The 13,858-nt window shown below is 30.1% G+C and overlaps 3 protein-coding genes and 1 pseudogene across 4 annotated transcripts; 2 read left to right on the top strand and 2 right to left on the bottom strand.

Moving 5' to 3' along the window:
- Positions 1–353: 353 nt before the first annotated feature.
- LOC124842271 (basic blue protein pseudogene) lies at positions 354–831 on the top strand (annotated as a pseudogene).
- Positions 832–3,030: 2,199 nt separating this feature from the next.
- On the top strand, positions 3,031–4,172 carry LOC124842270 (basic blue protein-like). The gene is made up of 2 exons (XM_047318717.2): positions 3,031–3,211; positions 3,967–4,172. The coding sequence occupies exons 1-2, from the start codon at positions 3,052–3,054 to the stop codon at positions 4,170–4,172; spliced, it is 366 nt and encodes a 121-aa protein (XP_047174673.2). The 5' UTR covers positions 3,031–3,051.
- A 1,536-nt stretch (positions 4,173–5,708) lies between these two features.
- On the bottom strand, positions 5,709–10,109 carry LOC124842269 (formate dehydrogenase 1, mitochondrial-like). 2 transcript variants are annotated; one of them, XM_088112373.1, is made up of 7 exons: positions 10,050–10,109; positions 9,821–9,905; positions 7,666–7,837; positions 6,872–7,412; positions 6,575–6,699; positions 6,133–6,245; positions 5,709–6,036 (listed from the first exon to the last, which is right to left on the bottom strand). In XM_088112373.1, the coding sequence occupies exons 2-7, from the start codon at positions 9,893–9,895 to the stop codon at positions 5,923–5,925; spliced, it is 1,140 nt and encodes a 379-aa protein (XP_087968499.1). In that variant the 5' UTR covers positions 9,896–9,905; positions 10,050–10,109; the 3' UTR covers positions 5,709–5,922. The 2 variants fall into 2 exon arrangements, with proteins under 2 accessions (XP_087968499.1, XP_087968498.1); XM_088112372.1 differs by lacking the exons at positions 9,821–9,905; positions 10,050–10,109 and adding an exon at positions 7,977–8,174.
- A 311-nt stretch (positions 10,110–10,420) lies between these two features.
- LOC124842268 (formate dehydrogenase 1, mitochondrial) lies at positions 10,421–12,711 on the bottom strand. The gene is made up of 6 exons (XM_047318715.2): positions 12,494–12,711; positions 11,995–12,166; positions 11,340–11,880; positions 11,017–11,141; positions 10,813–10,925; positions 10,421–10,734 (listed from the first exon to the last, which is right to left on the bottom strand). Exons 1-6 carry the CDS (start codon positions 12,572–12,574, stop codon positions 10,621–10,623), a joined length of 1,146 nt encoding a protein of 381 aa, XP_047174671.1. The 5' UTR covers positions 12,575–12,711; the 3' UTR covers positions 10,421–10,620.
- Between the last annotated feature and the right edge of the window lie 1,147 nt (positions 12,712–13,858).

Raw genomic sequence — 13,858 nt, 5'->3', positions numbered from 1 at the left:
TGCTTTATATTGCATCAAACTTGTTTTTATTAATATGTATTTTTCTAGTTCTTAACTTATCATGATTATTATGATACATTTATGATAATTACCATGGACCAAAACCGGTGCAGTAAAAAAAAAGAAACTGAAAGGAGTATTTATTTTCATTGAATAATGATCAATAGCAATGTTTATGATTAAAACGATTCAAGCCAATTTTTTAATGCAGACAATAAATACAGAGAGTGAAATGTGGTCAACTCACAAAAATATTCAAACATCCACCAAATGGAACCCTCTGCAACTATAAATCTGCTACCTGGTACTGTGTTTTGAAACACATCTTTCATATCCACCTTAACACAGCAACAATGGGTGAGAGAAGACACAATTTTGCAGTAACAATGGTGGTTCTTAGTATGTTGGTGGTTTCAACAGAAATGGTTTATGGAAAGCTGTTTTATGTTGGGAAAAAAGATGGAACATGCTTACAAGACGTATGTTGGGCCAATGGAATCAGTGATTGGCCTAAAAACAAGACCATTAAATCTGGAGATATTCTAGGTTAGTATCATCTGCTTCTCAGCTACAAACACAATAATCATATATGCATGAAACTTACGTTGATTTGATGGTTTTGTAATTGCAGTATTCAATTACGATCTTTTTACGCGTGATGTTACTCTTGTGGACGAGGAAGGATACAGAACATGTAATCCTGGAAAAAATCCAATAGTGTATCGGACAGGACATGATTATATTCAAGTTCCAGAAGGACCAAGTTACTACATTTGTAGTATCAATCGTCTCTGCCAAAAAGGAACCAAAGTTGCGATCATTCCAGCATAATTTAGTCTTTCATCTCTTTGATATATCTAATAAAATGATGGCATTTGTGCTTATCAATTTGTGTGTTTTGATCATGGCGATGTTAGGAAACTGTTCTTGACATGTATGTGGTTGTTAACTTCAGTTTTAGTCTTTGATTGTAGCAATGCCGATACAAAAACTATTCTCTCCAATTTCAGTTTGCAAGATAATTATATTTATTTATTTTGGTTACTATAATAAGATGTCATTATTCAATTTATATTTATGGGGAATAATTTATTAATTAATAAAATTATAAAGTTCATACAAGTAAATGTGATAAAAAAATGTAAAATAAAGATCATTTCTAAAATAAAATATTATTTAATTATTTTTTAATGGTGGAAAGAGAAACAAATAAATACACTAAATATTACTTACAAAATTTTACACCTAGGGAAAATACATACATAACAAAAAAATATATATTTATAAAAATAAATATAACTAATTTTTATTTATTTTAAAAATAATTTTTTATTATATATAACTATTTTAGTTTTAAAATATTAAATTTAAATAAAATAGTATAAAAATGTTGAGAGATAAAATCCGTAAAATAGTTATATTAACTTAAAAAGATAATTATTTATTTGCTCGCAAAATATATATAAACATGCAAAAAGGCATACGTATATTTACATTTCTATAACAATAATATATATACATACAAACATATATATATATATATATATATATATATATATATATATATATATAGTTTTATTACTCTTATAAGTAATTAATTAAAAAATAATTTAATTTAAAAAATATATATCTACAAACTTTTAAAGTCCCATTCAAAAAGTTATGTAATCATTATCTACAAGTTGTTTAATTATATTTATAAAAACATTGTTTATAACTTTTAATAATCTTTATGAATAAAATGAATCAAGTTGAATTTTATTGGCTTTGTTCTTTTTTCTTTTTGTATTTTAGGTATTTAAATTGAAATAAATAACTGTCATAAAATTCTCGTCTACTAATTAAAAGGATAGCTGTAATTTTCATTTTTATAATTTTATTTTACATCACTATATATATATATATATATATATATATATATATATATATATAAATGTTCATTAACAAAAATTTAATTGATCTTACTCTTTTACAGTTTCAAGACAAGTTTTAATTCAAAGAAAATCTTGGAAATAAAAACAATATTCTTATCCCATCCCAACGAATGCAATTTAAAATTCTTTATGGCATAACAATAAATATATAATTTTTAAATTCAAATACTACATTTATTTTTATTTATTACTCAAAAAAACGTATTCATAGTTATTCTAAAGATAGAATATTTCTAATTACCAACATACTTTTGTCATAAATGGCCATTATATATAAGAGAGACGGATGAAAGTAAATGTAGCATTGAAATATTATATATTTACTTTTATTTATAACCCAAAAAACCGAGTCCACAACCAAGTATTTCTAAGGCTTAATACCCTATTTTGTCCCCAGCTTCGCTCGAAAATGTCAAATTAGTCCATCTTTAAAAAATGCGTCAATTACGTCCTCACTTAATAAAATTTGCATCAATGAAATCCTCCCGTTAAATCCGTACAAACGGCGTTAATTATTTTTCTCTTTCTTCTACTTAGATAATTTAAAGGATTGACTAATTTGACATGGGGACAAAATAGGGTATTAAGCCTATTTCTAACTACCACATTTTTTTTCTTCAAATGATAGTGTTATTAATATCATAAAAAAAAGATATATATGAATGTGGTGGAATCAAATCTTAGATATTAATTAAAATTGACAATTGTTATATTATATAGAAAGGACAATCTGTCTTTAAAAAAAATGCGAACAAAGTTAATGGACTGACCGTTTTAATAAAAGTATTAATTAAGAATAAATCAGAAAGAAAAAAATTAATAGATCATCAATTGTTTTAAAAAAAAAATTATTACTAAAACTTCAGTTACTAATATGATTATTACCATTGACCAAAACTGTCAGCTGTAAAAAAAGACTGGAAAAGAACAATATGTTGATTAAATAATCTTTAATAGGTATGTTTATGAATAATATCAGTATTGAAGCGAATTATTTAACGTGAATAATATTGAAAGATGAAGCAGAACAGAGTCTGTGAAAGTATAAAAGGGTTGAACTTAGGTTGGTGATAACACATCTGAAAAAATGGGTGAGGGAAGAAACATTGTTGCAGTGATGGTCGTTTTAGGTATGTTGCTGGTTTTGTCTGATTTGGTTGATGCAAGAACCTATGTGGTTGGGAAAAAAGATGGTTCATGCTCAGAGGATATATGTTGGACCTTTAATGTTACTGATTGGCCTAAGGACAAGAACATTGCTTCTGGTGATGTGCTCGGTTAGTGCTTTTTCTTTGCATATTTTTTATTAAGTGTTTATGAATTTTATTGATTTTTTTTTTTACTTTCTTTCTATTAAGTCTCTCAAATATACTTTAAGTTAATGTATTAAGAAGGTTTTTAATTTTTTTTTAAAACATGTTCATATATGAAATGCTTATGTTTTCATAATTATGTTTTGAAGACTAAACAAAGGACAGAATCAAAAGCTAAGCTGAAAATCCATATTTCTAAATTTGTAAGAAGATTCACAAACAAACATATTACTTCAAAGTTTTAGGTTATAATCATGATTTTTCCATATATGAAATGCTTATGTTTTATTGGTGTCGGAGTGTCCGAGGTTTCTTTTAATGAAAAATTCAAATGATTTCAAAATGAATATGATCAGTGTTATAAATTATTTTCCATCATATTATAAATGAGATATTTTAAAACATTCAACTTAAAATATCGATGTATTATAAGTGATCTAACTTGAATTACCATTGTATTCTAACTTTTTGTTTATATTGGTAAGAAGTATTTGACGTAGGATAATGATATTTGACAACATTTTTTTAACAACATTTTAATATTATTTACATATCATTGTGTGATTGATCCAAAATAACTTCACAGTCAATAATAATAATAATAATCATAAACATTAATATGAACCAATCACATAATGACACGTAAATGATGTTAAAAAATGTTGTATCCTTATTTTTCTTTGTAATATTTGTTTTACAAAATTGTTTTGTATGTGCAGTTTTCAATTACAATCCTTCTGTGCACAACGTGGTGTTTGTGGACGAGATAGGATACAAAACATGCACAGTTCCAAAAGATCCAAGATATTCGAGAGTGTATAGAACAGGACATGATCATATTCAACTTCCTGATTTCGGACCCATTCATTTCATTTCAAGTGTCAAAGATGATTGTAAAAGAGGAATCAAAATTGAAATCCGATGATAAACACTTACTTTTTCATAACTAAAATAAATTCATCACTTTCTGTTGTCCTTTTTTATTCATCTATTAATACTTTATTTAGTTACCAATTATATGCATATATGCATATTCCTAAACCTTTTATTTTTGTTTTAAACATATTGCTGATGATGGATACACTTAATTATTATTTTTAAATATAATTTACATATTTTCTTTCTTCTATTTTCATTCCTATGCGTGTCTAATAATCATTTTAATATAAAAAAGAAAAGTATAAATGAATTTTCCTGGCTTAGGAATAAACACTTGAAAATATATTTAATTTTTCCTTTATTGCCATTGAATAGCAATGTATTTAATTTTTTAAAGTAAATCACCAACATGCACAACAATAATATATTAAAGCACCATTTTTTGTTGTTGTTGTTTAAGAATGTGATCAAAAGAGAGATCTAAGGAAGGGTTTTATAACACAATAAGCTGTACTGTGTTTGGGATAGAGTTTGAAAAGTACTTCTACAAATTTTAATGCACCAAACTAATATGGAAAAGAGTGTTGTCTAATTCTCAAAAGTAAAGTAATTGAACCAAGTGATTTTTTTTAATCAAAGCACATTGTAATCAATTTTAAATATCAATTAATCAAATCACCTTCTTTCTTGTTTTGGACCAATTTGATATAGATATTCTTCAAAATTGTGTACAAAGGCTATATTTGTATTCCAAAACAGAGAACTCTCGTTTTTTATTATTTGATACAATTGCATAATTAGCACTCAAACATTTATAACTGAAACAACATACAATGCATTAAGTTCAACAATTTCATGTCCATTAATCTATGTGCTATGTGGTACGCCATAAAAAAAAAGTTTATTGGCATTACATATTTTTTAAACAAATGATATATAATTAATTCATTATATATATATATATATATATATATATATATATATATATATATATATATATTTGTGTGTGTGTGTATATATATATATATATATATATATATATATATATATATATATATATATATAAAGTAAAAAAAATCATAACCCAAGTTACTGATTTTACAAAAGCATCATGAAATAAGATTGAAACAAGATGAGAAAGGTACCTCATTTACGGTGATATCGTAGAAACAGACAATACCAAACATCGATAAATATTAAACAGTATTTAAAGATAAATTACTTCAAAATATTTATTAAAATGAAATCTTATCAAACATTTATGGAAAAAAATGTAAAACTGTAAATAATTTATTTAATAGTATAAATTGAAATGATAACTCTCTTTTTGTCATAATGATGTGGTTAAACTTATTATTGTTGCTATTAGATGTGAAATATAAAATATATAAAAAGATAATATGATCTTCAATTTTCAATATATTCAAATAATGAATGATTTTGACTGTCGCAAAGCCTGAAAGTATATTGTTTTAAACCTTATTTGAAACTGCAAAACAAAGTTTAGTAAAAGCTAAGTTTAAGAAAATAAAAAGTAAACATAAAAGACTAACAGGATTTTGGTTCTAATGCATCATGCCAATAAGTACTAATTTCAAGCAGCACATTTAAATTCGAAAAACAAAAGATCCATGCATGGAACATAGAGTTCCTTGCAATTTTATTTGAGATTAATTAAAGTAGTTCAAATTCAACAAAACAAGTACATCGCAAAATCAAAGGGCTCTCTGAATCTTTATTTGCTCTTCCATTGTTGGCCTTAGAAATGGAAGTTTCTAAGACCATATTGATATCCTTCACCGATATTGGCTTGCAAGTTGACCCTCCTTCACAATGTAGTTCTGCTCTGGAAAGTCTTCACCCCTGAAGTGCCTATCAAGCATGTCTTTCACACCAGCAGCATAACGTAGCTGCACAAGTTTGGTTTATTATCATTTAGTGTTATTCGAGTGAAAGAACACAAAAGGATAAGGATAAGCTGATGCTATAGACAGAAGTTAAAATACCTGTGCATCTATGGTAGTGCCAGAAACATGAGGAGTCATGGCATGGTTTGGCATGTAGCGCCATGGATGATCTTTTGGAGCTGGTTGTGGGAACCAAACATCACCACTGTAACCTGTACAATTAAGAGATTTGGAAAGGGGGTCAAAGTTTAATTAGAGATGACAATTCAACAAAGAATAGTAACAAACCACAATCTAAATTGTCTGTTTTTCAGATAATATTGTCATGAATAGCTATCCCAAAAGGTTGTCACTTGGGGACATAACAGAACAACTTACTTTCCATTTTGCAGAGTAACATAAGTAATTTGGTAAAAAAAATCAGTTGTTGATAATTTGATATTATATACATATATGTTAAGAACCATGAATGGGTTATAATATCATCGACTTACAATACTAGTTTTCTTGTTTTGCTACTGTGAACTGGTTTTAGAATTACCTGCCACATGGCCATTTGAACAAGCATCAGCAACTGCTTGGGTGTCCATAATAGCCCCTCTAGCATTGTTAACAATCAAGACACCTTTCTTGCACTTGGAAATTTTATCTTTGTCAAACAATCCCCTGTATCACAAAAATCACTGGTCACTACTCCTCACTAGAAAATGCTAAAAGAATTTCAATATTCATACAGATCTCATGTTTCAACAAATAGCATTCAAGAGTGAAATTAATAATTTGCTTGAGATTTCAAGAGTGAATGATTTTTGTATTGACTGAGATATTGAAAGTATACCTTGTTTGCTCAGTAAGAGGTGTGTTGATAACAATAACATCACACTTTGGAAGCATGGCATCAAGGTCCTCCTCAAACTTTGCTCCAATCTCTTTCTCCAATCCAAGGTCCATCCTAATCCGATCAAAATACAGAAGATTACAGTTAAAAGGTTTCAACCTTTGGAGTAAAAGCTTCCCAATTCTTCCGGCACCTACTGTTCCTACTGTCTTTCCTTCAAGATCATAAGCTCTGTGAGCAATGCCAGCAACATTCCATTCCCCATTAACAGACTGATGGTACCCTGGAAGGAAATTCCTAATTAGAATGAGGATTCTCATGAGTTCATCCTCAGCAACTGACACCACATTGCTTCCAGTGACCTCTGCCACAGTTATACCAGCAGCAGCTGCAGCCTTGAGATCAATGTGATCTGACCCAATGCCAGCAGTCAAAAGCAACTCTAAATTTTTGGCTTTCTTTATTCTTTCAGCAGTGACATAGGCAGGATGAAATGGAGTAGATATTATAACATGTGCATCATAAAGATTTCTCTCAAGTTCTGCAACAGAAAAAACAATAAACAGCCATAAGTTCAACCAATTATAAACTTTAAGGGAAAACTACATTCACCTTCCACAGTGTTATTACCATAATGTTTCAGAAAAAATTATGAAACATGCTTATCTTCACATGATACATCACCATATTTTTAATAAAATAATAATAACACATGGAAATTGGTGAGATTGATTCATCAAGCAACACTCAAATCTCAAGATATATAAACTTGAATCGATTAGCAAGCTACTAACCAGAATCTGGTCCTTCTTTGTCATCAGTGACAATATACTGATGGCCCTGGGATTCCAGCCACTGGCGTATACCCAATGCTCCTTCAACACAGCCCACAAAATCAGGATTCAGTTTTGCATACTCATTCCCCTTGTAGAACACTCCCACAATCTTCTTCTTTTCACCTGACACCTATTTTCAATTACAGGGAAAAGTACATAAATCAATCACAGTCATGCATAAACAGAGTTGAAGGAAACAATATTAATCATGATGTTGCATGAGAAACTCAATCATGGTCAGCAGCATAAATAAACATTCACTAACACACATTTTTTGAGGATGTGTTGTCTAGTGGAGTAACAACGGTTTCTTGAGTTGTTGTCTGGACTTCAACTAGGTATTCTTGTGCATCTTGTGTGTTAGCACTCATGACTGAGGAAGAAATTTAAAACAGAATAGCAATACAAATGATGAAAAGGAGAACTAAGAGATGCAAATGAAAGATTTCTTGCTGGTATGTGTCTGTGGGAGAGAAGAAGGGTGGATTATATAGAAAAGTGGAGTTGCTTGGTTATGACACGTAGGTCAGACACGGTGTCTAAGCCTATGCATGATGAACAAGTTTCACCTTGGCCTCAGCAAAAATACATAGACAAAAATTAAAATTGCTGACATAAAGAATGAATACAAATGAGAATAATATTTTTTTAATGCAACTGTTATTGAGTGATATTATTTATTGAAAAATATAAAAATATGGACATTTATATTTTTATTTAAGAATTTTTAATAAATTTTAAATCCATAAGTGCCTGCTGCCCTTTTTGTTGAGATGAAGAGGGTTTATGGTTTATCACACTATAATATTAGTTTGGACCCCTTTATTTTGTCTTTCTATTTTGTGTTTTTTTCTACTAATTTTTTCAAATGGTTACATTATTTTTTAAATTAATTTTCAATTTTTAAATAGTAGTTTTGAAAATAGAAAAAAAAATATTTTTCAGAGGTTCTTTTGTATATAAATGTTTTAAGAGAAAATATATTCAAAATAAACAATAAGGTGACAAATTTTATAAATTAAAACTGAAAATTATAAAGTAAAGTTTATATTTAAAAAGTAAAATAAAGCATTAACAATGAGACTGTGCATTTTATAATTATAAAAGTAACTTTTTTATAAAATAGTTTCACACCTTCATCCAATAAAAAATATCATAACATACAAATCCATTAAATATTTATACTAATTATTTTAAAAATCATCATTCATAGCTTTTATTAGGTGGTTGATAATATAAAAGTATTCCAACAGAAATTGCATGATCATTTCAACTTTTAAAAATGATCAAGCTACTCTTAATTCTCCCTGTCTACTTTTTTATAATCTATTTTTTTAATATTTAGATGAAAAGTGGTGGGGTTACAAATCATGTAAATCGAATTGGTTTTTGGTCTGTGGTCCACCAAATACAAGTTAGGACTGTCAAATACAGACTAGGAGAGACTCATCTGTCAGACAGGATTATGATTCCTGACTTGTCAGTTTTTCTCATTTAAAAATATATGTAAGTTTTAAAAATAAAAAATACACTTAAGTAACTAATTAATTAACATCTTTAATGAGTATACTAAATTATTGAATTATAATTAATAATTAAAGCTTAATCAATAAATATTTATTATAAATTATAATATTATTATATACTTATATCATTTAAGAAAAATAAAAATTATAAAATTTTGTTTTGTTAAATTAATTATAATATTTTACATATATATATATATATATAATATTTCCAAACTAAAGATGGACGAAGATAAAAAGTATTTTTCAAAAATATTCCGTGAAGAGAGTTACTGTGAAAAAATCCATCCAGCACAAAAGTTTGATGGTATGGAAATTCGGACGCGTGTACTTCCGATGGAAAGTGAACCAGTCAGAAGAAACACACCTCACAGAGTGAGAAACAAACTTTAGCATCACGAGATGGTGACGGTTCACGCATGCAACACACAAACAACAGCAAAGCCGGATCTCACCACCGGTTATGTAAGAACAAGAACAAAAATGCTAAAAAAACACAGTTAACACAGAATCACGAGTTTCAGAAATCAATTTATAAAAGAATAAAAGTAAAATCGAACAAGGAAAAATTAATCGAACTTACTTACATGAAGGTTTCTGAAGAAGGTGGAAGAAAACAGAGAGCGAATTGCAGAGGAACCAACAGCCCGTTTCATGGCCATGATGATTTGTCTGAGAAAATTTTATTCACAGCACAAAATTTAAATTGCAATTAATTATTACTGTTACGATAAGATAAATAAAAATAATAAGAAGATGAAGAGAAAAATTGAAAGAATAGAAAGGTGAAAAGTTGGAGAGGGAAGAAAAAATCACCAGTTGCAACCTTTGCTTTTGTGAGACTCTGTATTCTGTCTGTTTCTCCTTTAAATTTGTTCACTGTTACACACGTGTGCCTAGTTAGTTCCCACGTGCCACCCTTCTATTTCTCTTATCTTTCCACTTTGCTCATTTATGACTTTTTGGCTACTGCTTTTCATTATGCTTAGTCAGCCCTAGTCTTCTCTCCTTATCATTTTCTAATTTTAATTTTTTATCAGTTTCAATAAACCTTAAATTATTGAATATGTGAGAGTTGTAAAAATGGGGGAATTTTTACTTTATTTTTTGTTAATTAATTTTTGTTATATTTAGTAGAATATAACGTGACATCCTGAGTATATATTTCATGCAAAACAAGTAGCACATCCAAATTTGAAAACACAAGATCAAAATACAAGGAACATTGAGAGTGTTCGTTACATCTTTTTATTTATTTTTTCAATCATAAGCAAGTTCAAAGACAAAGCACAAACATTATGCAATTAGAGTGCCCTCTGGATCATTATTTTCTCATATGTCAGCCTTGAAAATGGAAGTTCCTAAGGCCACGTTAATACAGAGTACTTCATCGATATTGGCTTGCGAGTTGACCCTCCTTAACAATGTAGTTTTGTTCAGGAAAGTCTTCACCCCTGAAGTGCCTATCCAACATGTCTTTAACACCAGCAGCATAACGTAACTGCACAAGTTTCATTATTATGAATATCAGTGTTTCACATAATGAAAGAACCTAAGTACTACAAAAACTCAATAATACCTGTGCATCTATGGTAGTGCCAGAAATATGAGGAGTCATTGCATGATTTGGCATGAATCGCCACGGATGATCCTTTGGAGCTGGTTGCACAGGCCAAACATCCCCTCCATAACCTATACAAATTGTTCATCACAAAAATCATTATTGCAGTTTCATATGTTTTGGTGGTGGAAAGAATTTTCTGTGAACTGGTTTTAGAGTTACCTGCAACATGGCCACTAGTGCAAGCATCAGCAATTGCCTGAGTGTCCATGATTGCCCCTCGAGCATTGTTAACGATCACCACACCTTTCTTGCACTTAGCAATTCTGTTTTTGTCAAACAATCCTCTGAAACACAAATAACTTTCCTCACTACTCATCTCTTAGGCTCACAGAATCTCAATATTAACACACCATGGAATATACATAATACAAACCAAAACACCTGTTATTCTTACGTTCTGTTATCTATGAATGAATAACTTGTGAAAGTTACAGAAATTATACATAGCATGATTTTGAGTAATTGAGATAGTAAAAGTATACCTTGTCTGCTCAGTGAGAGGCATGTTGATAACAATTACATCACACTTTGGAAGCATAGCATCAAGCTCCTCCTCAAACTTTGCTCCAATCTCTTTCTCCAATTCAGGATTCATCCTGAGTCTATCGTAGTACAAAAGATTACAGTTAAAAGGTTTCAACCTCTGCAGTAAAAGCTTCCCAATTCGTCCAGCACCAACAGTTCCTATTGTCTTGCCTTCAAGATCATACGCTCTGTGTGCAATGCCAGCAACATTCCATTCCCCATTAACAGCTTGATGATACCCTGGCAAGAAATTCCTCACAAGAACAAGGATTCTCAGCAGTTCATCCTCGGCAACCGACACCACGTTGCTTCCGGTTACCTCTGCCACAGTCAAACCAGCAGCAGCAGCAGCCTTGAGATCAACGTGGTCGGAACCAATTCCGGCAGTCAAAAGCAGCTCTAGATTCTTGGCTTTCTTTATTCTCTCAGCAGTGACATATGCAGGATGAAATGGAGTAGATATGATGATATGTGCATCATGTAGGTGTTTATCAAGTTCTGCATCAAGTAAGAAATAGTCATAAGTTTGAAGCATTAGGTAGGTAAATCAAATGAAGTTTCAAGATAAACAATATTAGATGAAGTTAAATTAAGTTTTGAAGATATACTAACCAGAATTTGGTCCTTCTTTATCATCAGTGACAATATACTGATGACCCAGTGATTCAAGCCACTCACGAATACCCAATGCTCCTTCAACACATCCCACAAAATTGGGATTCAACTTAGCATACTCACCCCCTTTGTAGAACACTCCCACAATCTTCTTCCTCTCAGCCGGAGCCTATTCTCAACCATAAGAAAAAAATATACATTCACAATCAGGCATAAACCAAAGTTCAAGCACTAAATATCATTCATGATCTTGCCTAAGAAAAAATTAATCATGCTCATCATCTGAATGAATAACTTAGTATTTTCACTGGGCATTTTTACTTTGATGAAAAAGTAAAACTGGGTCAGTGATTAAAATTGATGGTGAGATTCCGATCCAACTGTCATGTGTATGGGAAAGAATTGTTTTGGAGAAACTTGGATTTTTATCAAAAAATAAAAAGTGTAGTAAAGATGGGAGAAAGAAGATGAAGAAGATATTTGAAAGTTTAGTTACATGAAGGTTTCTGGAGAAAGTGGAAGAGGACGAGGAAAGCAGAGAGCGAATGGCAGAGGAAGCAGCACTTTTCATGGCCATGGTGATGATGGCAACGTAATTCACCCAAAAAAAACTGAAATTTTTAAGAACAGAGAACAGAGAACAGAGAACAGAGAAAAGAGAGAAAGAGAACTGTGTGAAAAGATAGAGTGGTGTGTGAGGTTTATATAGAAGAAAATAAACAAAGAAAATAACAGAGAGAAAGAAAATAATATAATATCCGCAGACACAAGAGTAGGAAGATGAAACCATACATACCAAGACAGAGCATCTAGGGAAGGGATGAACTAACGTATGCAGCAGCCATTATGTTCTGTCTCTCTCATACACGTGTGTACATTTCAACCACGTGCCACCTTTGCTTTCTTTCTAAATTATAGTTATCCTAGATAATAAGCCAATGTATATTGTATTGCAGAAGAATACAACACCACACCGACCTTGTTCAGTAACTTTAGTGTGGTTTATATAAGACTTTGACAATGAAACGCAGAAAATTAAGCTTCCACTTTTAACAATTTCCAAAACATGAAGCAAGAATGATTCAACTCAAAGCTAAATCCTTAAGAATTTGTTAAAGATGCATTAACAAATTTTAGGGTATTGGAATCTGTTATGTTTTGTTTGGAACTGATTCCAGAGTGTTGGAATTTGTTTTCTCGTGCTTAGAATCGGTTCCAAAACTTTCGTTTGTTCTAAAAAATTTATTGTGTTGTAGAAAGTGTTGGACATGTTATACGAGGTGATTCAAGAGTTGAATCGAAGACCTGTGGTGGTCATTGGTGAGGCGACGTGGTGGTGACCATTTTTGGTGAAGATAATTTCATCATTGAAGATGGTTGAGTGGTTCAGTTTATGTGGATTTTGGTGATTCGTGGTTAGGGGGTTCCTGCGAGTGTGCTCGTGGATGGAGGTGATAATGTTGGCATGTGTTTTGTTTGATGAAATTTTTTTACACTTGATTTGAATTTAATTCTTTATTATAGGTGATATATTATGGAAGTAGGTATTGTGTGCCTTTTGTTTGGTGATGGAAAGTGAGTAGTGAATCCATCTAAGCTTCTGTACACATTGTTATAAGTTGCAAACTTATATAATAAAACAACTTGACTTTGATTAACCATAAATTATATCTTCTTATATAAGTTATCGTCCCATGTTATATTATATTTTGAATTGATTTTCTTAATTAAGTTATAACAAATATTTAATTATTTTAAATTTTAATATTAAAAATTAAAATATTAAATTTTTTAATACTAAATATATTGTATTATTTATTTATTTCAATCAATACATTTTTCGTAAAAACATTTATAATAA

The sequence above is a fragment of the Vigna umbellata genome, chromosome 4 (genome assembly GCF_029865625.1).
Source record: "Vigna umbellata cultivar VRB3 chromosome 4, Vumbellata_1.0, whole genome shotgun sequence".
NCBI lineage: Eukaryota > Viridiplantae > Streptophyta > Magnoliopsida > Fabales > Fabaceae > Vigna > Vigna umbellata.
This window is presented reverse-complemented; position numbering and strand designations above follow the sequence as displayed.

What these genes read in the sequence shown, in the direction of transcription:
- LOC124842270 (XM_047318717.2), top strand. Translation starts at nt 3,052, where the DNA reads ATGGTCGTTTTAGGTATGTTGCTGGTTTTGTCTGATTTGGTTGATGCA. An exon ending in TGCTTCTGGTGATGTGCTCG is followed by an intron (nt 3,212 to 3,966) that starts GTTAGTGCTTTT and finishes TTGTATGTGCAG; the next exon opens with TTTTCAATTACAATCCTTCT.
- LOC124842269 (XM_088112372.1), bottom strand. Translation starts at nt 8,078, where the DNA reads ATGAGTGCTAACACACAAGATGCACAAGAATACCTAGTTGAAGTCCAG. An exon ending in ACAACACATCCTCAAAAAAT is followed by an intron (nt 7,838 to 7,976) that starts GTGTGTTAGTGA and finishes AATTGAAAATAG; the next exon opens with GTGTCAGGTGAAAAGAAGAA. An exon ending in TTCAAATGGCCATGTGGCAG is followed by an intron (nt 6,246 to 6,574) that starts GTAATTCTAAAA and finishes TTAATTGTACAG; the next exon opens with GTTACAGTGGTGATGTTTGG.
- LOC124842268 (XM_047318715.2), bottom strand. Translation starts at nt 12,574, where the DNA reads ATGGCCATGAAAAGTGCTGCTTCCTCTGCCATTCGCTCTCTGCTTTCC. An exon ending in CTTTCTCCAGAAACCTTCAT is followed by an intron (nt 12,167 to 12,493) that starts GTAACTAAACTT and finishes GGTTGAGAATAG; the next exon opens with GCTCCGGCTGAGAGGAAGAA. An exon ending in TAAAGAAGGACCAAATTCTG is followed by an intron (nt 11,881 to 11,994) that starts GTTAGTATATCT and finishes TACTTGATGCAG; the next exon opens with AACTTGATAAACACCTACAT.